Genomic DNA, 24028 nt, shown 5'->3' with positions numbered 1-24028 from the left:
TTTGGAATACAACTCTCACAGTTTTGAGAAATCTACTCTTGTAGGTGTAAGTTGGCACATAAAGCACAAGTTGGTTATGTAGGAATCTACGGGTCCGACTTTTCTCTGAGAATTGAGTATCCAGTATACGTATGTACAAGTAATTGCAGGCTGTAATGCAATCTATAGTGTATGCACACTTTGCACCATGCTGTATTCTGCGTAAGTGAATGCTGTGAGGTGCTAGGGGTGCTATATTATGCAATCTTCACCCCCTTGAAATCAACAGGTGTTGGTGCCTTGTAACACTGACTGCTTGTCAAGCACAAGGGGACAAAACATGGATCCTTTAGTTTTCTGAGTCGTGTGTAATTCCATCGTAAAGCAAATGCACAGGATATTTTTAACTACTGTAAAAGTGGGTATTTTCATGCAACTAATTTTTTTACACTCATCGGGCAAGAAGGCTTTTGTGTGTTTTTTAATTCCGCAGAATCAAGACTTCAACTTCTGGAATATACACCTATGACAAGTAAAAATATTTGCATGCTTTATTTTCGCGCAAGTTTCTGGTTGCGCGAAATACACGAAAATTTCAACATCATGAAAATTTCCACTTTTACAGTATACTCTGCTTCTCCTCCTTGTTTTTGCCAATGATAATACTAAAAATGCTGAGGCAACCCTGTCAAAAGAATTTGGCAGACAGATTCCCCTAGTGTGCTTTATTTGGGTTTGTGTGTAGATTTCTTTCTTTCTTTCTTTCTTTTGTCGGTGTGTCTGTATTTTCATTAATGTACATAGAACAGTTGACAAGTAGAAAGGAAAACAAATGAGGGTTAACTGATTGCATTGCATGCGGCCTTAGAGTAAAGGATTTCTCAAGTCTGATCTCATTTATGAAGTTTTGATGGTTTTTTTCATCCGTAATTTATGAACATATTCTTGGTATGTAATATATCTGTGTAACAGCAGAAATGGAAACGGAACAAATTTGGCGATGTATGCAAAACCTATACTGGGCCTGGATGAACATTTTCTGTTTTCCTTTTACAGATCGCCTCCGATACGATGATGGTGGTCGTGGTCGAGATCGCGAACCCGACCGTGACCGTGACGACCGGGCCAACCACAGCGGCCAGCCCCTCAAACCATCCTCCCTCAGCAGTGTGATAACCGTGGTGCCGTCCGACAGTTCCGAGTCTGGCCCGGCCCCACCTAAAGAGGGCGACATTCCCAGTGGGAGGAGACAGCGATGTAGAGATTATGATGGTGCGAAAAATGTTTTGTTTCTTTTTTTCTTCCATATAGTACAGTCTACCGTAGTATGTCTCAACATACCAGTGTTTATTTAAAATGAGAAATATCATAAGTTATAATGAAGAATTTTTTCCCTGTTGTGATTGCAAAAGCTATTTTCTATAGGCAGTGCCTTGCAACCTCATAAACTTTAGTCTGTTGCTTGTGATGCCTCGCTTTCTTTGTCTATGGGATGAAACTTGTCAGTTTCTAATCAACCTCTCAGTGCTAGTAAGCTCAGATTTTTAGCACACATTTCAAAAGTTTTTTTTAAGATATGATTTGAGAGATGAATTGTATACTGTAAAAGTGGTTTCTTTCGCGTACAGATACTTTCGCGGTTTCCATCGGTGCCGACTTTTTCCGCGTGTGTTTAAATTCGAGGTTGGTAAAATCTGTCAATTCCCAGTCGGCAAAAGCTCTTTTATTTTGCACATGAAAACCCAAACTATAATCCAATTATTCTTTTATTTATTAAATAGAAATTAGAATTGAATGCAGGCTTACCTGAAATCCTGTTTCTCGAGTACTTTATAACACGCTTGTACCTACATTGCGCGGTATCGCTGTGTGTGTGTTGCCCATCAAAACACTCAATGCGCGGAATCCTCGTGTGCATGTGCGCAATAGCGTTGTAACAAGTGGCGAGTTCAAAACATTTCCTTGCGTGGTTAATTTCGCGCGACTTTTCAAAACATTTTCATGTGATGTTAAATTCGCAGTTCAACCTCAAAGTGCGAAAAGTGCAAAAATTAAACCAACGCGAAAGAAACCACTTTTACAGTAATCTTCCTTGATCTCATATAGTTTTAACATGGTTTCAATACTTTGTGAACAACTGTAAAATGAGTCAAAAGGGGCCTGAAATAAGATACATGCTGAATACAAAAGTGATTAATGTGGAAATAAACATAACTTAACATAAACATAACTAATAGTATTGTTGTGTTTGTCCTACTCATATTCCACAGAGAAAGGATTTTGCATGAAGGGAGAATACTGCCCGTATGACCACGGTGCTGATCCTGTGGTTGTAGAAGACATCAACATGTTACCTCCATACAGTGGATCTAACCCCAATGTTGAACCTCGACCGCCTGTGCCTAGTCAACCCCCCGCCCCCCAGCCTCCCCTTCCACCCTTGCCCCCTGCCCAGCCGCCACCCCCAATCCTGCCCCCATTCGGCATGCGCATGCCCTTTGGCCCGGGTAACCGCCTGCCCCTCCCTCCGCTGGGCCCGCCACCCCCACACGGTGGCCCACCTCTCAATCTCATTGGCCCGGGCCAGCAGCCCGTTTCTCACTTGGGTCCACCCCTGCATGGCCCGCACAGGCCACCCGGACCCCCACCAGGGCCCCCTCCAGGCCCTCCTCCAGGCCCTCCTCCCGGACCCCCTCCCCACATGAGGGGCCACCCTCCACCCCTTCCTCCAGAGATTCGGGGTCCTCCTCCCCCCTTGCCTCCTTCATCCATAGCTGCAGCTCCATCTCAAGGTGAGAATCTCTTTCTCAATCCTTTTACAATGATGCCAACTGTTATATTTTGTAGTGTTTTTGTGCCCAAAATTCTGCAGGCTTCTTGGAAAATTCTGGTTTTCCCAAAGTGTACTGTTACACATGTCTATTGCAGGAAAAGTAAAAATACTGTTTTTCCACAAAAAAAAAAAAAATGCCTTTTTAGCCCTCAAAATACTGCCAAGATTGGCATTCCTGCTTTTAAAGCAACAAGACATGAGGCATGCTATTTACATGTTAAGGCTTCTTAACATGTAAGGTGTGTGTGTTTGTTTTTTTTTGGTGTGTGTGTATGTTGGTGTGTGTGTTTTTTACATGATGCATGTTCATGAATGTATAATGGTTGAATTTGAATGGGAGTTTCTGTATGAGTTTGATAATGCCGACCTTATTTTCTGTGCAAAACATTGATTTCGTATGTCACATAGTATAAAAGTGGAACTTTTATTTGTGTCACAGAAGATAATACAATGTACTTCTATGTGTTGTTAATTTTGCATGTCAAGCAATATACAATCCAGACAAAAAGAAGAATATGAATAAAGCCATTTCAAAATCTTGTAAAAGGAGTCATATTCGCAGTTGAGGTGGTCACAGACATTTTTGCGAGATGTTGTTTTCGCGATTTGATCCAGAGTTTATAATATCGTAAGTGCACTAACAGCTGCACTAACAGTAATTCAGGAAACTTGAGAAAAAATCACAGCTTTTACTGTATACAACATTGCAGTGTGCTAGAAACATCTGTAGAGGGTCCCAGTGATTTTCATATTCTAGTCGACTTTACTATGACATGTATGTCAAGAGTTGGTGGCAAACAGGTGCCCTCTTCAAGCTGGGAGGACATGAGTTATGTAATCCTCACATTGGATGGTATTACTCCTGTGTTTATTTCACAGTGCCTCAACCGCCTGCGTCTCCTCCCAGAGAACGTAGTCCGCCCCCTCCTCCTTCGAAAGCTTCAGGCAACGACACCTACGGTGCATCAGAAGGTAATGGACATTGTACATACGGCAAGACAATATTATAGTTTTGGCATCTTATGCTGCAGTCCCAGCGATATTGTTACATGTCATTTCCAAGATAGCATTCTGTAGAACACTTCCTTTCTTTCTTAGAAATGTAGCACACATGATGCTACATCTTTGTGACAGCAGTTCAGCAAGCTAACACCTTTTGTTATTTCATGTGATACCTTGGATTTTGAAAAAAAAAATGTAGATGAGTTTAGGGCAAAACATTTAAAAACACAAAACTGACAAGAATTTGAGAGATGCTTCTAGTGAATCTTATTTTTTATGCCTCCGCCACGAAGTGGTGCCGGAGGCATTATGTTTTCGGGTTGTCCGTCCGTCCGTCCTTCCGTCCGTCCGTCCGTCCGTCCTTCCGTCCGTCCGTCCTTCCGTCCGTCCGTAATGAATTTTGTGGACAGGGTAACTATCAAAACCTTTTGAGGTATCCTAATGAAACTTGGCATGTATGTGTATTAGGGGGTGAAGTTGTGCCTATCAACTTTTGGGTGCACATGCTCGAGGTCAAAGGTCAAAAGGTCAAGGTCAAATGCTTAAAATTTCACTATTTCCCCCATATCTATGCAATGCCTGAAGATATTTTCTTGAAACTTAGTGTATACATGTATTACCCAATTAAGATTCTCTGGTAAAAGTTTGGGGTCATGAGGTCTAAAGGTCAAAGGTCAAAAGGTCAAGTAAAATGTTAAAATTTCACTTTTTTCTCTCTATCTTGGAAATTGTTCAAGGTATCTTTATGGAACAAAGTATATATGCATGTACTGACTGGCAGTGGTTATCTAGAGAACTTGGGGTCCGTGGGGTCAAAGGTCAGGGGTCAAAGGTCAAGGGCAATACTTTAAAATATTATTTTTGTCCTTAAACAGTGTATTTATGCAATGCGAGCAGGATTATTTTTTTTTAAACTTGATGTATGCATGTATAACCCACTAGATATTCTCTGGGATTTTTTTTTTGCCAAGAAGGTCAAAGGTCAAAAGGTCAAAGATCAAGTGGAAGTGCTGAACTTTCTTCTTTCTCCATATCTCGGAAGTGGCTCAAGTTATCTTTAAACTTAGTACATATTTATGTATTTTCTGCCTGACAGTGATTCTCTTATGAATCAAAGGCCAGATGAAAATGATAACAATTTACTGTTCAATACAGAAATTGCACTTTTACTCCATACCTTGAAAATTACTCAAGTGCGTAAACTTATGAAAGGGTTAAAGTCGAAGTTAAAGTTCTTAAATCCCCAAATACATGCTCTCCTATTCATCCAATTAAACATAGGTCAAGGAAGGTGAACATTCGATACATTTGTGACAAACATGTCATTTTAATATTTTGCCAGTTTTGTGAAAATGTAATCACACATTGTCCACATTTACTATAGACCTAATGGGAGAATCATGCATTATGGCGGAGGCATACCAGTCGCCATAGCGACATTTCTAGTTACTTCTTTTTTTCTTTTTTTTTACCCACTATCCAGAACTTTGCCCTGGCTGTATTGCTGTTGAAACATCATACACACATGTATATGTATAATATTTCTGAAGTAGAGGTACACTTTCTACTCCACACTTTCCTTGGATGAGCAATAGGCTACTAGACTGTCAGTGGAGCAGTCTTCTTCTTTTCAGAGTTCACCCAAAGCTTTGTCAAGTCTTCACTTGACTTTGCCCTCTGGGTGAGTTCGTGCACCATAGTGAGTAAGCCATGTCCCTATGTGATAGGACCCTAGGCTGTCATGAAGGTGCTAGAGAGAACACAAAGCCCCCCTTGAAATCAACAGGTGTCTGTGCTCATCACACAGTCTGCATGTCAAGCACAAGGGGACATTTCCCACTTTTTCTCCTTGTAAAATCACATTTTGCCTCACGAAATGTTTACAGTAGTGAAGTAGTTCTAATTTTGTTTGTGTTGATGTTTTGTTTCATTTTTCATGGGGTGGGGTGGGGGGGGGGAGGAGTTAAAGGGATCGTACAGTTTTGGTTGAGACCTAATTTCAGGTTTCTAACATTTTTGGTGAGATAATGAGAAACCTCTTATGAAATATGAAAGGGCATGTAATTCTATGAGGAATTCAATGTTTATTTGATGAAAATTGGTTTTGAAATGGCTGAGATATCCAAAAAAGGGCGATTCTAATAAAGTGTGGGACCCACACTTTATTACGATCGCTTTGTTTTACTTTGTTTTTGGATGTTTCATTCATTCCACACCCGATTTTCATCAAGTAAACTTTGAATTCCTCTTAAAATGGTATGCTCTATACTATACCATAAGTGTTTTCTTGGTATCTCGCAAAAAGTTAAAAGCCCAATTCTCACCTCCACCAATACTGTACTATCCCTTTAATAAGTTAGGAATGAACTCTTTTTATCTCGTTACTGAAAGATGAGGTGGGACTACCTGTCCGATGATCATTTATCATATGTCCCTATTTCAAATTTTTAAGTGTATGTGCAAGACTCATATGACGAACAACTCTTCAGCCTCACTTTGGTCAGAGGTGCATTTGGAAGATCTTTATCTCTAAATGCTGTTCGGGGTCGTGTGTTTAGGTCAAAGATCAGTGAAGGTCACATCTTAAAGTTTACGTGCAAGACTCGCATATGACAAATAACGCTTAATCTGTCTTTCCTAATTGTCCTGAATGAACAAGATATGATGAGGTATTTGCATGGATTGAATAATGAGCTCTGTTACGGGGGTTCTCTCTATTGGATATACAAGAATATACTATCTGTGCGTTAACATGAATTGAAATGATTTTGATCCCATTTCTGTAGATTTTCAGATGGAAGGTTACAACCCAGAGGACCCCAGTATGGAATCCCAAGGTCGAAGGTCATACTACGGAAGTGGCCGTCCCCCAAGGCAGCCGTCCAGTAACCTCAGAACACTAGTGGGCATCCAGACAGTTCCAACCACATCAAGAAAAGGTGTGGCATCCTTGTTTTTCTCAGATTAGATTATGAAGTATCTTTTCTAAATCTCCAGGGCCCCCGCTGCATAAGACTGTAACGGTAGCTCTTCAAGAAGTGCTACCATAGCAATACTGTTCAATAGCCAATCAGAGCCAAGAAATCACTAGTAGTTAACACTGATCGTGGAGTTACCAGTGATTGTAAAGTTACCATAGTTTTATGCATTAGGGTTCTGGTGTATGTTTCACTGTGATAGTGATACTTCAACTACTCAGGCTTTATAAGGGGTTATTTCAGGTGTATGTGGCTTCTCCAATGGACACTAGGCCATACTTTCTGTGCACTGTGAAAGATGTACTTCAGTTACAAAGCGCATCACTTTGGAAAGTTTAGAAACATGGTGGTTCATGAATTTACATTCAGTTTGCTTGTCAAGAGCTATTTCGTTCAAACCTAACCCCTGAAAATTGGAAGAAAGCAAAGGCATTGTCAGAAAATAAAAAGCACTTTCTGACACCAAAAAAAAATTAATAAATAGGAAAGCACTTTTATCATGCAAGAAACTATGCCAAAGTAGAGGGGACTGAGATATGTGATGTCACACATTAGGAAGTAATTCTCTCTGTCACACAGGCAAGTTTCTAGTGACCGTCACATGTTTGTTTACACTCTACAGAGCTTGAGGAGTTGGGTGCACTGTCCGAAGACAAGCCGGATGAGAACAGTAGCGAGAGGAAGGTGGTTGACCTGACGAGGGGTCAGGGCTTGCCCCAGACTGATCAGGACGAGAGAAGAGCAGTGACCATCGGTGGAAGCGGGAGGCCGATACCAAAGTACGCTCCTGGCCAGAAGAGACCGGTGGATGATGTAGCCAGTGATGAAACTGCACACCTGCAACAGGGGAACAGCGCCCCTCCGGATTCACGAACGGTCGCCCCCAGTGGGGGCGCTGTGGATCTGAGGGCCAGGATAGGGGGGAAGGGGAGGGGGCGGTTTGTGCCCAACAATCGCATCCTGGAGGTCCGCAAGATACCCAGGGATTGCAACAACATCGCCAAGCTGAACGAGCACTTCCAGAAGTTTGGCAACATTGTCAACTTGCAGGTGGGCATAGTCTCAGTGCAGTTGTGGAGTAGGTTGTGAATTTATGTTGCCAAACAGCTTTGATATGTCAGATATTGTAGTGGAGTTTTTGGTTGATGTTATTTTGTGTGTTGCAGATGAACTTTTTTTTTTCAGTGGGACTACCAATGGTGATTTGCCATGTGGTTAGAGATAGGGGGCATGGCCTATTTTGATTACATTTTTGTTCTACCGGTTAGTATCTGATGCAATCTGTCATATTTATGTGCTAGAGTAACCTGTTGAGTCTGCACAGTCAAGCTGCATTCATACATAAAATGTTTGGTTTCTCGTAAACTGTGCTATCTTGCCTCAAGGACAAGTAGACTTCAAGCAGAAAGCATCTATGTACAATCTTACAGTCCTCCCGGCCAATATTTGTCCCTCAGAAAACTTTTAATCAGTAGTGGAATTATTATATTGTAAACATTGCTTGTTACCAAAGGGTATCAAATAGATGCCAGGTGAACTTAGGTTTTTGTTTTGTTTTTTTGTTTTGTTTTTTTAGTTTTGTTTTGTTTTGTTTTGTTGTTGTTGTTGTGTTTTTTTTTTTGGGGGGGGGGTTTAGTACCACATGGATTTACTGAAGTATGACCCAGTTATTCATCCTAAGAGTAAGTTTAGAGCAGCACATGAAGTTCATCTTCTGTTTTTACACTAATCCTCCTGAAACTTGATTCAACAAAAGAGCAGAGTGTATGCATTGTGAAGTCAGTGCAGTCTTGAATTAGACAGTGCTTTTCCAAACTCCTGCCTATTGTTTCTCAGGGTTGACTTGTTTTTTGTTGGATTTTTTTTTTTCAATTTTCAAACATTCGCTGAAATGCATCGAACATCTTTTTTACATCCATTCAACAGTCTACACTCTTGTTGCTTGTCTCTTTCTGATGATTTTTTTTTTTCAATTTTTAAATCCTGCATTGCAGATTGCGTATGGACAGGATCCAGAAGCAGCCCTGCTGACCTTCTCCAACCACTTTGAGGCCAAGAAAGCATACCAGTCCACCGAGGCAGTCTTCAACAACCGCTTCATTAAAGTCTTTTGGCACGTCCCTCCTGAGGTACTGTTCATGTTTACGACTACAGTGTACTTCTGTAATGGCTACTGCCAGTACTATTACTGCTACTACCTACAGCTACTATATTCCTCCTCCTCCTACTACTACTACTACTACTGCTGCTGCTGCTAATACTACTACTACTACTGCTACTACTACTAGTACTACTGCTACTACTACTACTACTACTGCTGCTGCTAATACTACTACTACTACTGCTACTACTACTACTACTGCTACTACTACTACTACTACTACTACTACTACTACTACTACTACGACTACTACTAGTACTGCTACTACTACTTGCCTACTACTGTTACTTATGGTACGTCTATGCTACTAATACTAAGCACTGCTAGTTCTACTGCCAGTATTTCTCGTATTTCTTTGTCTTTTCTTGTTTTTGTTCTTCCTTTCTTTTGTTCCTTCTCATCTTTTTTTTTTTCTTTTTTATGGAGGGGGGAGGGGGGCTGTAGTGATATGAATAAGGCAATGATAGTGCAGCAGATTACTCAAGTACTTAAAGGGGCATAGTCCCGGTAGTGTAGAGGGCGCTGTTGATGATACTGCGGATCACCGTTAACATTGATACGAAGATTACCGAAGTTGAGCTGTCATCAAGAGTAAAGTGCGTAGTTGTTGCTAAGTAACGTTGCCTGCGTTGTCTTCTCTGCGCATCGCGCAGTCTGTAGTAATGCTATGGTGCGTGCATATGTGCTTGTTATTATGACATCACACAAGAACTTTGCTAAAGCTGTCTTCCCCCTCACCCGAATCATGAGCCGAACTGTGATCCGACTACTGACTACAGTGAATCGTACTTCTTCGGACTCGGGGAAGTGGGCCAAAGCGTAAACGCTAAAGAGGAGTCGATAGCGTAGGTCTCTATGGGAAACTTGCGCCGTGCGCCCGCGTACGCATTTGACTAAACACCGGGACCATGCACCTTTAACTACACATCTGCTGCTCATGATAGTTTGAGCACATGATATGACTGCACGAGAACCAATCAATTACAGCCAATAAACTTATATAAAGTAAATAGACTTGATACAGTGTAAGTCGTTCATGGCCATCCTACACCGAAATTGAAACAAGCCGTGAAATTGTATCCAATTTGTCAAATGTGCCAGTGTAGATTATAAAGATGTTAGTAAGTCTCTCCTCTCTCATATATGGATGTATTCAGCAAGTGATCATGGTGTAGCACTAGCTTTCTCACTACAGCAAGCTAGAGTGAGTTGCTGTGAGTTTCAAATCTGCGAATATAAAAGGAGCTAATTTCTCTCTATGATACAAGTAATGCACTCTCCACACAACATTAGTGAGAAGTGCAGGATGCACCTGGTATCACCAAAGTGGTCCCGATTTATGTCAAACTGGCCTGAAAATATGCCTAACTGGATTGAAAATTTAATCAGCAGACTTGGCAGCACCATTCAATAGCTGGCTTGAATTATACATACAAGAGGCTGACCAAAAAATGTGTTGACCTTACCTGCTTTCTTGCTTAGTGTTTCCACAAGAAGTATGATGCAGTTAATGCGTGTATATCTTGATGGTAAACGCAAAAATCCATTGAGTTATGAGATGTTGATATCTGTCACAGAACACCAGCGGGGAAGGGGAGCAGTCCCATGCAGCCAGGAAGCCTGTCAAGCAACGGATCAAACTCCCCTCCAAGAATCAGCTCACAGTCATACGCAACCACCCGGCACCTCAAGAAAAGGTATGTCCTGCCCCTACAGTAAAACCGAAGAATGTTTGCGTACGTCTTAATTTCGCGAATTTCGCGAGAGCCAAGATTCATGAAATTAAAATGCACATGAAGGTTCTTGTCTACACTATACGCATTGAATGTTGGAGGCAACTCACGAAAATTTCATGCCGCGAAAAAGGCCATCAGCTCCAATTCGCGAAAATTTCATGCCGCGAAAATATCGTGTTTACAGTATTTGGTTTTATCCACCCTCCACTTGGAGCCAAATTGTTAACCTTTAGTTTCACTGAAGCCAACAGTACTGTTTTCCCTAAAGATTTTTCTGAAGATCAAACACCAATTTGTTTTCCATACCATCTTTATCATGAATTCTACAAACATGACTTCCATTTCACAAAATCTGAGCAGAGTTGGAAAGAAATGTATGACATATTTTCTACATCTGTGACTGTGTATGGAGTACAACATTGAGAAAAGCTCCAGTTATGCCCTTAGCGTTCCTTTCAAGATGTGAAGATGTCCATGATTACTATAAGTGGTCTAACTTTTATCAGTAGGTTACAAAACCCATAATGGTCGTCTATTTACTTTCTACTAAAGTGAATAGCAGTTTCGGAATTTGATGAATAATGTGTAAGACTGCTTTTCGTTATTCCCTTTTATAATCAAGCAATAAGAAGCATTTAAAAATATATTTTTATTTTTCATATGTGTGCAAGCATCATCATCATCGTCGTCATATCAGTTTTAATCTGGGTCTGTCCCCAAGTAGGGGTGGACAGATTTACCTCACCGCTCTCACAGCAAAGCAAGTCATGCCATGTACTGCTTTGGACAGTTATCTTGTGATTTCCCTGATAAATACTTCAGCACTTTGGCATTATGCTAATTGATAGTATAGATATTCAGAACACACAAAATTTTAAGCCACTCACAATATTAAATGTTGATAAGAAAGTACGTAATGTATTAACAGTGTTTACATGCAACAGCAACATAATTATTCATCTGTAGGATAGGGTATTTATCCAGATGTCATTTGTGTTTTTAGTTTTCTCGTTAAGTCACAGTCTCACAATCCTTCACTGAGTCCGTGAAAAATATAGTATAATGAAGACAGTAACAATGATACTTGCCTTTTCAAGTGTTCACTCTTGCATTGCAAAACTTTGCAAGAAAATGTGGGAATTTTTCTTGGAGATGCATGATTGAAGGTTCCACATTTCTCCAACATGCAACCCTGCCTCAGGTGGTAGCGAACCCGGGCAAGACCTCGTTAACCAAGACCATCTACAATCAGAAAGCCATGAGTGTAAACGAAAGACTTGTCACTGTACAGAACTCCAGGCCTGGGTCCGCGCCCCCGGCGGCCGTGGCAGCCAAGCAGGCTGCGGCCGCCGCCCAGAACTCGCTGACCGTGGCCAAGAAGCTGGCAGCCGCCCAGGAGGCGGTGCGCAAGAAGCAGGAGGAGGCCAAAAGGCTGATGACGAGGAAGCAGCAGGAGATTCGCAAACAGAAGCAGGCCCTGATGGACAAATTCCTTGCTCAGCAGAAGGTGAGAAGAGGTGTTACTTGGTGTACAACCATAAAATGTGGCATAGTTATATGCTTATTTTTAGCATTTTTTTTTCTTTATGCTGGGCTGAGTAATTGTTTTAGTAAAATACAGGTAATTTAAACTAAATTTAACTGAAAAGAAGACAAACAAATGGATGAAGATCTTTTGTACATCTCAACTTCATTTTACAGGGGGTTGAAACAGTTATTTACTTACTAGTGTGTAGTAAACTTTGACTAAAGTCTGGGTTTAGTGCACACTGAGACATATATGTCATGCAGACATTACCATACCTTGAAATGATACTCATGCACAGGTATAGTTATTCATGCAAAGCCCTTACTTTTAACCACATAGAGACTTACAGCTGTACGTGTGATTAAAACCATTTCATTGGAATGCGTTGCATGGGCAACCTGTAGCATCATATTTGTTTGTTTGTCCTTAATAAAGCTGATTTCATTCCGTCTTTTGTAGGTCACCCCATGAATTATCAAAGCACTGTGACCTATTGGTGGTTAGACTGAAGATTATTGCCATAACCCTAACATGCGAGGAGTAATTTGCTTCATCTAGTCAAATCATAAAAACAAACCTTTCTTTATGCTCCAAGCGTAACAAACTATGTAATTGATCATCTCTGTAAGTACTAATTGTTACTAATTTTCATCCTAGGATCATGAATACTTAAAGTGATTTTACAAAAAGAAAAGGGAATGAAACAATTACAGACAAGAATTTGAAACATGCTTTTGAAGGAAAAAAAAAAAATGGATATACAACAGTGCTTCCTTGTCATGTCTTGCCCAGATCCTGATCTCCAAGTTGGAGCAGGGCAAGTCCACCCTGACGACTGAGAAGAAGGCGGAAATCATGAAGTCCATCAAGATGCTGTCGGAGAGTATTGAGAGGACGAAGAAGGAGCTCGTTGTCAAGGCTGTTTCCAAGGATAAGAAGCAGGTGGGTGTGGCCAAAGGACAGGTGGTAAGGACTGCAACCTAGACACTGGCTCTTAAAGTGATGGTATAGTTTTAGTTGAGACCTAACTTCTGGTTTCTAGCATTTTTTGGTGAGATAATTAGAAACCTATGAAATATGAAAGAGGATGTAATTCCAAGAGGAATTCAAGGTTTATTTGATAAAAATTGGTTTTGAAATGGCTGAAATATCCAAAACAGAGCAATTCTAATAAGAGGTGGGACCCACCTTTTATTACCGATCGCTTTGCTTTACTTTGTTTTTGGATGTCTCAGCTATTTCAAAACCGATTTTCGTCAAATAGACTTTGAATTCCTTTTAGAATGGCATGCTCTTTACTATTTTGTAAGTGGGTTCTTGGTATCTCACAAAAAATTAAAAGCCAAACCCTCATCTCCACCAATTCTATACCATCCCTTTAAAGAAGTCCAAACCCCAAATATAAATGTGGATTGAGTGTTTGTCAAAGTAAGATCATACCTATAAAAACAGAGAGTAATAAAAAGTACTGAAACTAATTAAAACCATTAATATGTCTTTTGAAACATGGCTACTGCTTTCTCCAAATGGCAAACTATGCAGTACAAACTGACAATAGTTGTGCATTTTAGTATCATTCTACCATGATACAATACTACTCAATATTGTAGCCATTATAATGATAAAAATGATGATAAATGGCAATGATGAAGCTGATGATTGTGATGATATAATGATGTGATAATGTTTATGTTAGATTGGTGTGATATGTGAAATAGAATATTAACTAATGTGAAACAACCCCCTTTGGCATCTTTTCCCAACACAGACTGAGAGGGAGCTGTTGGACACTGAATTAGATTTGTACAATCAGCAGTCTGAGGGCGGGGACACCACACAACTCCGAAAGAGGGTGGCTGAACTCAGGAGAGAGGTAAGGGTGTGACCCACTCCACATTTCATTTTGGACTGCATCAGTGCGCCCTTTCAGATCAGAAACAAAACTTGTTCTTACAAGCCTGAATTCATTAAAGATGTATAAATTTAGACCATGGTTTAAGTTTTGTCCATGGACTATTAAAGCGTGAAATAAGCGTACATATGACTTGCACTGATCAAGGCGCGATTGTTGTTGGACATCTGTCGGCGTACATAATCTGTCGTGTGCATTTACACTGGAGAAACTCGCATAAACCTTTGTGGTAGATTTAAACCACCTTTGTGAAGTCAGGCCAATATGTTTAGAAACATGCTCCCTTGCTAGTTGAGTAAATTTTGGTCTTATGCAACCCTTCGTGTGTGAGTGTGGCTGGGCTCATAGATGAACTTGGGAAGCTTTCCCGTGAGCATTCAGTCACCTATCCAAACTTGATCTACTTGTAAATTGAGAAAGCCCACTCGGGTGTAGGGATGGTGTCTCAGCCCAACAGGAATGCCATAATGAACACATTAGGGATTAGGGAGGTTAGGCAATCTTTATTCATTGACAGGTAGTTTCCAGTCATCTGTGCAAATCGGGAAACAAAGCAGAGCATTAGAGTGAAGCAATTTGATCATGTGCTTAAATTTTCCGAAGTATGTTTTTTGTTTTTTTCTTCTTCTTACTTTCTGGTAATATTAGGTCAGTGAGGTTCTATACTTGTCCAATTCAGCTTTGCATGATGCTAGATGAACATTTCTGATCTATAGATATTTTGACCTCCAAAATAAGACTGAGAAGGTTGAGCTTAGCTTGACCTCATATTTACTGCAGCAATCAGCATGTATACACACCTGGGTCCCACTTCATAAAGCACGTCATCGGTAACAACTGCCACATTTCTGTGACAAATTTGCTCTCAGCCAATCAGGTGCAAGGATTTCAGAATAACAACTAACGTAACTTGTTATTGATAACAAGTTTTATGAAACGGGGCCCTGATCATACTCTTGCATTTGAGCATAGTAAGATTTATGTGTTTGATTGACAGCTACTGACTTGGACACAGCTGTCAAGTAGGGTGTTATGTGCAATCAGTGAATAACTGTATCTGACATTGCAAATCAGTTTGTTGAGTTTGCTCAATGTGTTACACTTCTTACTTGTTTTTGCTTGATAATGACAAAAGGTAATTTAAAATCTAAGAACTTCATGAAATGTCAGCTTTGATACTTTTTGCATTGTTACAAGTGTTGATAGAGTGTTCATTGATGTATTAAAGAAAAATAAGTGAGGAATCCATGAACATATCCAGTATATTCATGCGTATTGTGTATACATGTGTATTGGTGTGATGTATGATACACACAAGACACCAAAAGAGAGAGAAAAAAAAGAAATACAGTGCCATAGAATGATATTTGCAAAAGTTACAGTAGTCCATGGTTACATGAAAAGTAAATACGCATCCAGTGATGACAAAGACTTGGATTAAAAGAGCAGCTTAATTAGTACTTCGTATGAATTACGTGAATAAGTATTCAAAACCTTTCTTCTGTGTGCAGGCGATGTCGCTGGGAATTTTGGATAGCTCCAGTGGCAGCAGAGGACGTGGCCAGCCCCGGTCGCTACGGGGGCGGGGCCGAGGCAGAGGGAGGGGCTTCCTGGCAGCCAGGAGGCGGAGCTCCAACACAAACATCGTCGTGGACAACCGACCCAAGGGTCTCGTTGTGGGAGGGTTTTCTCCAGAAGATAAAGATGAAGTACTTGTTCACTTCACAGTAAGTTTGAAAGTTTCTCAGGAATTCACATCAAAGATCCTGTCTTTAGCACAACATATATGAAAGGAATATTTTTGACCAGCATTAACTTGATTGGTTTTTTTGGAACAATTTGCAACAATTAATAAGCATAACAATGAAAATGTTATCAAAATTGGTTTAGATGTAAAGCTGTTTTCAAATTTTAAAAATTTGCTAATTTTGCAAAACAGTTCTCAAACAGTTGATACGAGTGTGCAATTTTGTGAGTAGACATGTTATCAATCCGCAATTTTTCGTCAATAATGGACAAAAATCGCCAAAAATCTTCTTCTGCTGTAAAAGTGTACCAGTATAACAATGTCATTCATATAGCTGGATAACTTCAAAACGATGGTCAGTCAGATATAATTTTAGACTGGGGCATTATTGTATTTGAACAAAAATACAAAATACAGCAAATTGTGAGACGACGTCAGCTCATTTACCTAATTAACTTTTCAAGAACTGTTTGTGAATATTAGCAAGACTTCACAGTCTCATAACTTTCGATAATTTCCATCCTATTTTGTTCAAACTTTTCACTGTTGTAAAATTCTGCTTGTCTTTTCAGTGTAAATTTTAACTGGTCCAGACTTGTCCTTTAAAAGGTACAACCCTAGCTATCCATTTTCTCGTCCACATAAAGAGTACACAGTAAAAGCAGAGAGAGCAAAAATCTCAAAGCCGCAATATCGTAATATATTAGAGAATGCATTTATGTTTCTTGATGATCTGAATCATTAATAACTGGTGTAATTGTTAGTCATTGACATACAGCTGTATATCATGATTATTATATTGAAGTAAAATGTAAAATTCCGTGATGATACAATGTATTGTGTAAAGAACGAAAGTGTACTCTTGTTATAACGAATATGGTTAAAACGAAATTCCAGTTACAACGAAGTAAAAATTCAGGCCGCAACATTATTCACTCTGTGCTTTTTTATGCCTCCGCAACGAAGTGGCCGGAGGCATTATGTTTTCGGGTCGTCCGTCCGTCCGTCCGTCCGTACGTCCATCCGTCCCGTTTTGTTTTTGTCGATATCTCAAGAACCGTGTGGTGGTTTTACGTCAAACTTGGTATGAGGGTATATCCTTGGGGGATAATACTTTGTGTGGATTTTAGGGTCACAGGGTCAAAGGTCAAAGGTCACAGGTTATTTTGTGGAAAAAAATTGAAATTTCATGTTTTTCTCCATATCTCGCAAATGGTTCAAGGTATCTTCATGGAACTTAGTATATATGCTTGTACCGATGGGCAGTGATTATCTAGGGAAGTTGGGGGTCATGGGTCAAAGGTCAGGGGGTCAAAGGTCAAGGTCAACTCCTCAAAATATCACTACTTTCCTTAAAATGCAATATGCCTGAAGGTTTTTTTTTTAAACTTGATGTATGGCATGTATTACCCAATATATATTTTTGGGGAAGTTTCTTGCCAAAAGGTCAAAGGTCAAAAGGTAAAAGGTCAAGTGAAAGTGCTAAATTGCACTTTTTCCTCCATATCTCGAAAGTAACTCAAGGTATCATCATGAAACTTACATATTTATGCATGTTCAACCTAACAGTGATTCTCTTTGGAACTGTGAGGTCAAAGGTCAAAGGCCAGGTTTAGATAATGCTATTTTCCCATTTGATAATGAAATTATACTTTTTCTCAATACCTTTAAAATTACTCAATGCATAAACTTATAAAAGGGTCAAAAGTCAAGTAAAAATCATCAGTTCCCCAAATACCTGCACTCTGACATTTTAATCATTCATCCAATTGAACCTAGTTCTAGGAAAGTGAACATTCAGCACATTTGTGTCAAACCTGTCATTTTAATATTTTGCCAATTGTGTGAAACTGTCATCACACATTGTCAAGACATTGTACTATAGACCTATTAGGAGAACCATGCATTATGGCGGAGGCATATCAGTAGCCGTAGCGATATATCTAGTTTTATTGTTTATTTGTTCGGTTATAATGAAATGTTGATATAACGAAAGAAAATTGCCGGTCCTGATGACTTCGTTATAACAGGAGTCTACTGTATTGCACACTATCAGGTCTCATGCAAGGAGGAGAAATTAGTTTATTCAGAGTTTTGCTGTTTTTATGCCTCCGCCACAAAGTGGTGCCGGAGGCATTATGTTTTCGGGTTGTCCGTCCGTCCGTCCGTCCGTCCGTCCTTCCGTCCGTCCGTCCGTCTTTCCGTCCGTCCGTAATTAATTTTGTGGACAAGGTAACTATCAAAACCTGTTGAGGTATCCTAATGAAACTTGGCATGTATGTGTATTAGGGGATGAAGTTGTGCCTATCAACTTTTGGGTGCACATGCTCAAGGTCAAAGGTCAAAAGGTCAAGGTGAAATACATAAAATTTCACTATTTCCACCATATCTATGCAATGCCAGAAGATATTTTCTTGAAACTTAGTGTATACATGTATTACCCAATTTCAAATCTCTGGTGAAAGTTTGGGTCAGGAGGTCAAAAGGTCAAGTAAAAGTATTAAAACTTTTTTTTTTCTCTCTGTAAATTGGAAAATTGTATATCTGACTGGCAGTGATTATCTAGAGAATGTAGGGTTCATGGGGTCAAAGGTCAGGGGTCAAAGGTCAAGTGCAACACTTCAAAATTTTACTATTTCCCTCATGTTCATGCAATGCCAGCAGGATTATTATTTTTTTTTTTTACACTTGGTGTATGCATGTGTAACCTAATAGAAATTCTCTGGAGAGTTTTTTTTTTCTTTTTCTTTTTTTTGCCTCAAAGGTCAAAAGGTCAAAGATCAAGTGAAAGTGCTGAACTAACTTTTCCTCCATATCTCAGAAGTGGCTCAATTTATCGTGAAACTTACTGCATATTTATGCATGTTCTACCTGAAAGTTATTACTAGTATCTTATGAATTTTAGGGTCAAAGGCCAGATGAACATGGTAACAATTTACTATTCAGTACAGAAATTGCACTTTTTCTCCATACCGGTACCATGAAAATTACTCAATGCATAAATGTATGAATGGGTCAAAGTCAAGTTAAAGTCCTTAAATCCCCAAATACATGCTCTCCTATTCATCCAATTAAACCAAGGTCAAGGAAGGTGAACATTCAACACATTTGTGACAAGCTTGTCATTTCAATATTTTGCCAGTTTTGTGAAAATGTAATCACACATTGTCCACATGTACTATCTAGACCTATTAGGAAAATCATGCATTATGGCGGAGGCATACCAGTCGCCATAGCGACATTTCTAGTATATTCTGTTTTTGCTCTTCAGTAACTTTTTTTTTTCTGGGTTCCCCTGATGTTTCAGAATTATGGTGACCTTGACAGCGTGGAGTACAATGAAGACACGGCAACTTACATCCTTGATTTCAAATCTCGACAAGAGGCAGAGATGGTAAGGAAGTGGAAACAGTACTCTTTGTTCTTCTGTGTTCAGCTATCAATCATGATGGCAAGTTGGAGTTAGTTGTTGAGAAAAGTACAGGTAGATGGGAGAGAAATTGTCTTTAACCCGTTGAGGACGAGTCCCGAGCAAGCGTCCCAGGCAAGCGTCTATGGGAAACGCATGTTGTAGCAAAATCAAACTGTCCTCAACAGGTTAAGGTCGAGTCATATGGAGATGGTGACAGGACATTTGCTCCTGTGACAGTTGCTCTGGGGCCCGTTGCATAAAAGTTACAACTATGGTAACTTTGCCATCCAATGGTAACTTCCGTGGAATTCTTGATTTTGATTGGCTGTTGAGTATTGTTACCATGGTAGTTACCATTGGATGGCGAAGTTACCATAATTGTAAATTTTATGCAACGGCCAGCTGGTCTTACATTCACTGAGGACTGAGGGTTAAGGTTAGGGCTGTGATAGGGTTTTCAGTTTAGTTTGATTTGAGGATTAGGGTAAGGGTTATGTTTGTGGGTAGAATTCATGTTTGGCATAGCACGCAGATATTTCTTGGGAGCAGATGTCACAGGAGCCAATGTTATGGAACTGCAGAGACTGAGGACTATGGTCTCACTTTCAATTCAACTTTCTCATCTGTTTTGTTTTGTTTTTTGTTTTTTTCCTTTTCTTTTCTCTGTAAGAGTGAGAGTGGTATCAGGCAGCAGTGGTAATGCCCTTTGGCAAAGCACAATCTTCATTGCCTAGTCCTTTGGTGGGACTTGAACGGTCATATGGTTACTTGCTTTAGAGCATTCATTATGTCCTTTTCAGCCACTCAGCACAATTTTAATTCAATGATTGAAATCATAATTCAAGAACATGATTTTATTCAGTGACTGTGCACAGTTTTCTCATGACCAGTCCATTGTACTTGAAGTCTGTTTACTTCATCTTTTGGAGAAATGGTAGATTTTATGCTATGGTAATGGTTATGTCTCTGGAGAGGCCAGGTCAAACGTGGTAGATGATTTTCAAACAAATTACATATCCAACTCCCCGTACTGTCCACTGTTTTATTGGTATTTTGTATGTCACAATTCATTGTTTATCTGTTAGTTCTACAAGCTCAGGGCTCTGTTTCACCAACATGGAAACTAAATGGAGCCCAACGGTGATTCCAAAACTTAGGGCGGATTCAGATCACATCTGGTTGGAAGATTATTTTTTAAGATACAATATTTGCTGCTTGTCTGCAAGTGCAGGAATGTATTTCGTACTTTGGACGTGTTTTCGTTTTCTCCAGGCTGTTGCCAAGGGTAACCTGTTCAAGGGAGTTCAGCTGAGTCTGGCCTGGCACAAACAGCTTGACCAGACAGTGGACATCATAGAAGACAGCCTTGACCCTGATGGGGACCTCCTCGACAATGAGGTTAGTCTTTGATTCAGACTGTATGTTGCAAGTCGTATGGCTGGGGAATTTAAACTTGAGAGACACCTAGCTCACTGTCTTACTTGCTGTCATTTAAAGGAAACCAAGACAAACCCAAAGAGAAATGTGGATTGAGTGAAAAGCAGCAACATTAGTAGAACATATCAGTGTAAGTTTGAGGAAAATAGGACAATCGATGAAAAAGTTATGAATTTGTAAAGTTTTGGTTGGATGAGGAGACCACTAGAGGTTATGACGTCCTGTGTGGACAGCCATATAAAGAAATTTAAGGGAATTCCACAAAAATTAATTTTTCATGAAAATTACACAATCCATGGACTTGATACTAACATATGTTAAGGGTAGCAATTATTCCCCCCTGCTTTCTGAAAGCGGTTAGTCAAGTGCTCTTTCATTATGCTAGAAAAGTGAATTTTTGTGGAATTCCCTTAAATTTCTTTATATTGTTGTCCACACATGATGCCATAACCTTTGATAGTCTCCTCATCCAGTGGTTCCAACACCAAAACTTTAGGAATTTGTAACTTTTGCATCGATTGTCCAATTTTCTTCAAACTTTCACTGATGTGTTCTACTAATGCTCCTGCTTTCACTTAATCCATATTTCTCTTTGGGTCTTGGTTTCTTTTGAATGATATCACACAAGTTGAAAGGTCACTCTCATACCCATGTATGTAAGCCCGCATCACTGAGCCCACAAAAAGTCTTAGAATAGATTTCTTTTACAGTGGGGCTGAAAATAGCATTTAGGGTCAGCTCAACATGTATTGCATTTTGGATGTTTTCTGACAAAATTGTTCCTTTTCTCTTTGACTGTGAAGACTAAAAGCATAGAATTTAGAATACAAGGAGTATTTTCTAGACTTTTTTTGCTCATCCATTTTTCCCTCTGTCTTTTAGTTTGTCCCCCCCCCCCCCCCCCGTACATTAAGTATGTGCAAGTGTGCTCGAAAAACACTGCAGAATTAAAATCCCAAAATGCTTGTTACATCAGATGACTGTTTTTATGCTCGTGCACAAAGTGGAATTACAAACTGGCTTGTTGGATGTGCTATTTTATGTATTGAGTAATAGCAAACAATTTTTAAAATGTCATAAACAGCATTTCTTACAAGATGTTGCTCTTTGCTTTCTTTTTCTGATCTCTCGCTCTCTTAGGAGGAAGAGGAGCTGGAGGATGAAGTGGAGGACGACATCGACAATGACCTGCTGGGTGATGATGAGGACGATGACGATGAGGAAGAGGGGAGATCGTGGAAACGATGACGCAAGCCCCTCGCCGACAGCAATCATTTGGCTTCAGTCTCATGTGATACATATGTAGTGCTCGACAATGTTGCCTCAAACATCGACCTTGACGTTGTCTGACACCAGGACTTGTTAGAAAATTTTCCTGAAAATTGAGAAAACTGCATGACAAACAGGAGTGATGACACTCTAATTTTAAAATGAAACCATTTAATGCAGTGCTTTTCAGATCAGATATATTTTGGTGTTGATTTCTTCAGTCTCGGCAACAAAGCTACATGCTGATTTAATGGCATTCTTTGCAGCTCTGGATATGCATCACATGTTTATGACTTGAGCGAAGTATCACATGTACATGTATATCTTAAGCATTTTGATGATTGTAATGTTTCACATTGAAAATATCATTTGTTAATTTCGATTTTGTCATGGCCAAAGTATGTGTTTATCTGGAATATTATATTCTCAGTTTTGATTGATAGGATAAACAGTGAGTCTGATGCACAACAAACTAGGTATATTCACCACATGGTAGCTTGGCCAGGAAAAATTAAGATGTGACCTTGCAGTGTCAAGAAGGAAATATGTGAAGTTTGAGAATAAATAGCAAACATCATTATGATTCTGCATTTCCCCATTAATTGTCATGAACACTTATGTTCAGTCGTGTGGACAGGGGTAGTTGCTGAAATGTTAGGCATTTGTTGAGAAATTAGCATAGCCACTGATGTTATCTGCATTCTTGAGCTGGTGACTCCTGGGCTTATGAAGCGAGTAATGTTTTATCGCCACAAAGTGAGGGTGAACATGAAGATGAAAGTGTACTGAATACACCATATATTATATTTTTCAAGTAATGATATTTTGTGAATTAGGATTTGTAAGGCAGTTCACAAGTGGTTGAAGTTGTCGTCAAAAACACTGATGAACTGAGAAAGGTGCACTTTCCCTTTTTAAGACGGAAAGTTAGCAATTTCTCCACCTCGGAGATGAAAGCAAAGCAGTTGCCTCACTGGAAGCAAAATTTTTGCTCTTCAGTTGTTCAGTTTGGAAATGTTGGTTAACTTTCAAAATTCGTAGGAATAAAAGTGCCCTAAAATACTAGTATACTGCATATACAGTTGATTTCAGCATGTATCGAGTACTGGGGCGGATTCTAATGTTGCCTAGGTGCCATTTACCCGAAGTAGAGCACGTCAATATTGTCCGTATGGAGGTCTTTCACATGCAAAACAGTTTAGTATGGTAATACTGATTATATCAATAAGAAATGGGTCAACATGTTTGGATGCTACCATGTTCACTTTCTGGTGTATAGGTGGGCAGAAGAAATGAAGCAATTTTCTTACCAGCACTAGAAGTCTATATAGCGTTACATGCAAAAATGGCTTGCAATATCTTGAAATTTTTTGATGACGAAAGTGAACACATCTCTTTTTTCTGTCCGTTGGAGTTTTGTGCCTCGAAAGGATATACAGGTTAGGGTGACTGTAGATGAATATTGAGTAGGATATTTTGAAAGAGAGCAACTTTTTATGAAAATTACTTGGTAATACTTCGTAGAGTGCATTACACTCATTCCCTTTGCATATTGCTGAATGTCGGCTTACACAGATAATATTTACAATACTGTAATGACCAGGGTGTCGTAAGAGATTTTGTGAGATTTTTCCTTGAGATAAGGGTATGTTTGACATTACGTAGGACAACCCGTCCTCTTCATGTCTTTTGCACATTATCCGAATGCGATGCTTGCCCTAGTTATCTCTTTTCCTGCTTATCATATGGCAATTTGATATATTTGCAGAAGCATGACTCGTGGTAGAATTGTATTGATGCATCTTCTTTGTTGACAATCCTGTCTTGAAGTGTCAGCATGTTGACTTTTTATGAAAATTTAGCCACAGAGACCATGATCAAATGATTGTAGTCTTTGTGAAGATGCCGTGTTCTCTTCGGAAGTATGCCATGTAAGAGCAGTTTGGGTCTAGCGTAAATCACGTTCAGAAGGGATCCTGAGAATGTCTGCATTTTGTAAAATGGATTGGTGCTCTCCTGTGTTGTCAGGCAACA

The 24028-nt window shown here is 39.7% G+C and overlaps 1 protein-coding gene across 1 annotated transcript in view; it reads left to right on the top strand.

Moving 5' to 3' along the window:
• The window catches only part of LOC139716857 (RNA-binding protein 26-like), a 31559-nt gene extending 9444 nt beyond the window's left edge, over positions 1-22115 (top strand). Inside the window, exons 6-19 of the mRNA XM_071628387.1 lie at positions 1036-1251; positions 2250-2771; positions 3692-3784; positions 6601-6753; positions 7415-7842; positions 8787-8921; positions 10531-10650; positions 11891-12196; positions 13010-13159; positions 13986-14090; positions 15641-15856; positions 19184-19270; positions 20561-20686; positions 21866-22115. Coding sequence (XP_071484488.1) covers positions 1036-1251; positions 2250-2771; positions 3692-3784; positions 6601-6753; positions 7415-7842; positions 8787-8921; positions 10531-10650; positions 11891-12196; positions 13010-13159; positions 13986-14090; positions 15641-15856; positions 19184-19270; positions 20561-20686; positions 21866-21973 — 2765 coding nt within the window. The 3' untranslated portion in view covers positions 21974-22115. The remainder of the gene's footprint in view (positions 1-1035; positions 1252-2249; positions 2772-3691; positions 3785-6600; positions 6754-7414; positions 7843-8786; positions 8922-10530; positions 10651-11890; positions 12197-13009; positions 13160-13985; positions 14091-15640; positions 15857-19183; positions 19271-20560; positions 20687-21865) is intronic.
• Positions 22116-24028: the final 1913 nt, after the last annotated feature.

This window comes from Diadema antillarum, unplaced genomic scaffold (assembly GCF_040938485.1).
Source record: "Diadema antillarum isolate AM-2024a unplaced genomic scaffold, OU_Dant_1.0 scf00000070, whole genome shotgun sequence".
Taxonomy (NCBI): domain Eukaryota; kingdom Metazoa; phylum Echinodermata; class Echinoidea; order Diadematoida; family Diadematidae; genus Diadema; species Diadema antillarum.
Note: the sequence above shows the minus strand (reverse complement) of the source record. Positions and strands in the feature narration are given on the sequence as shown.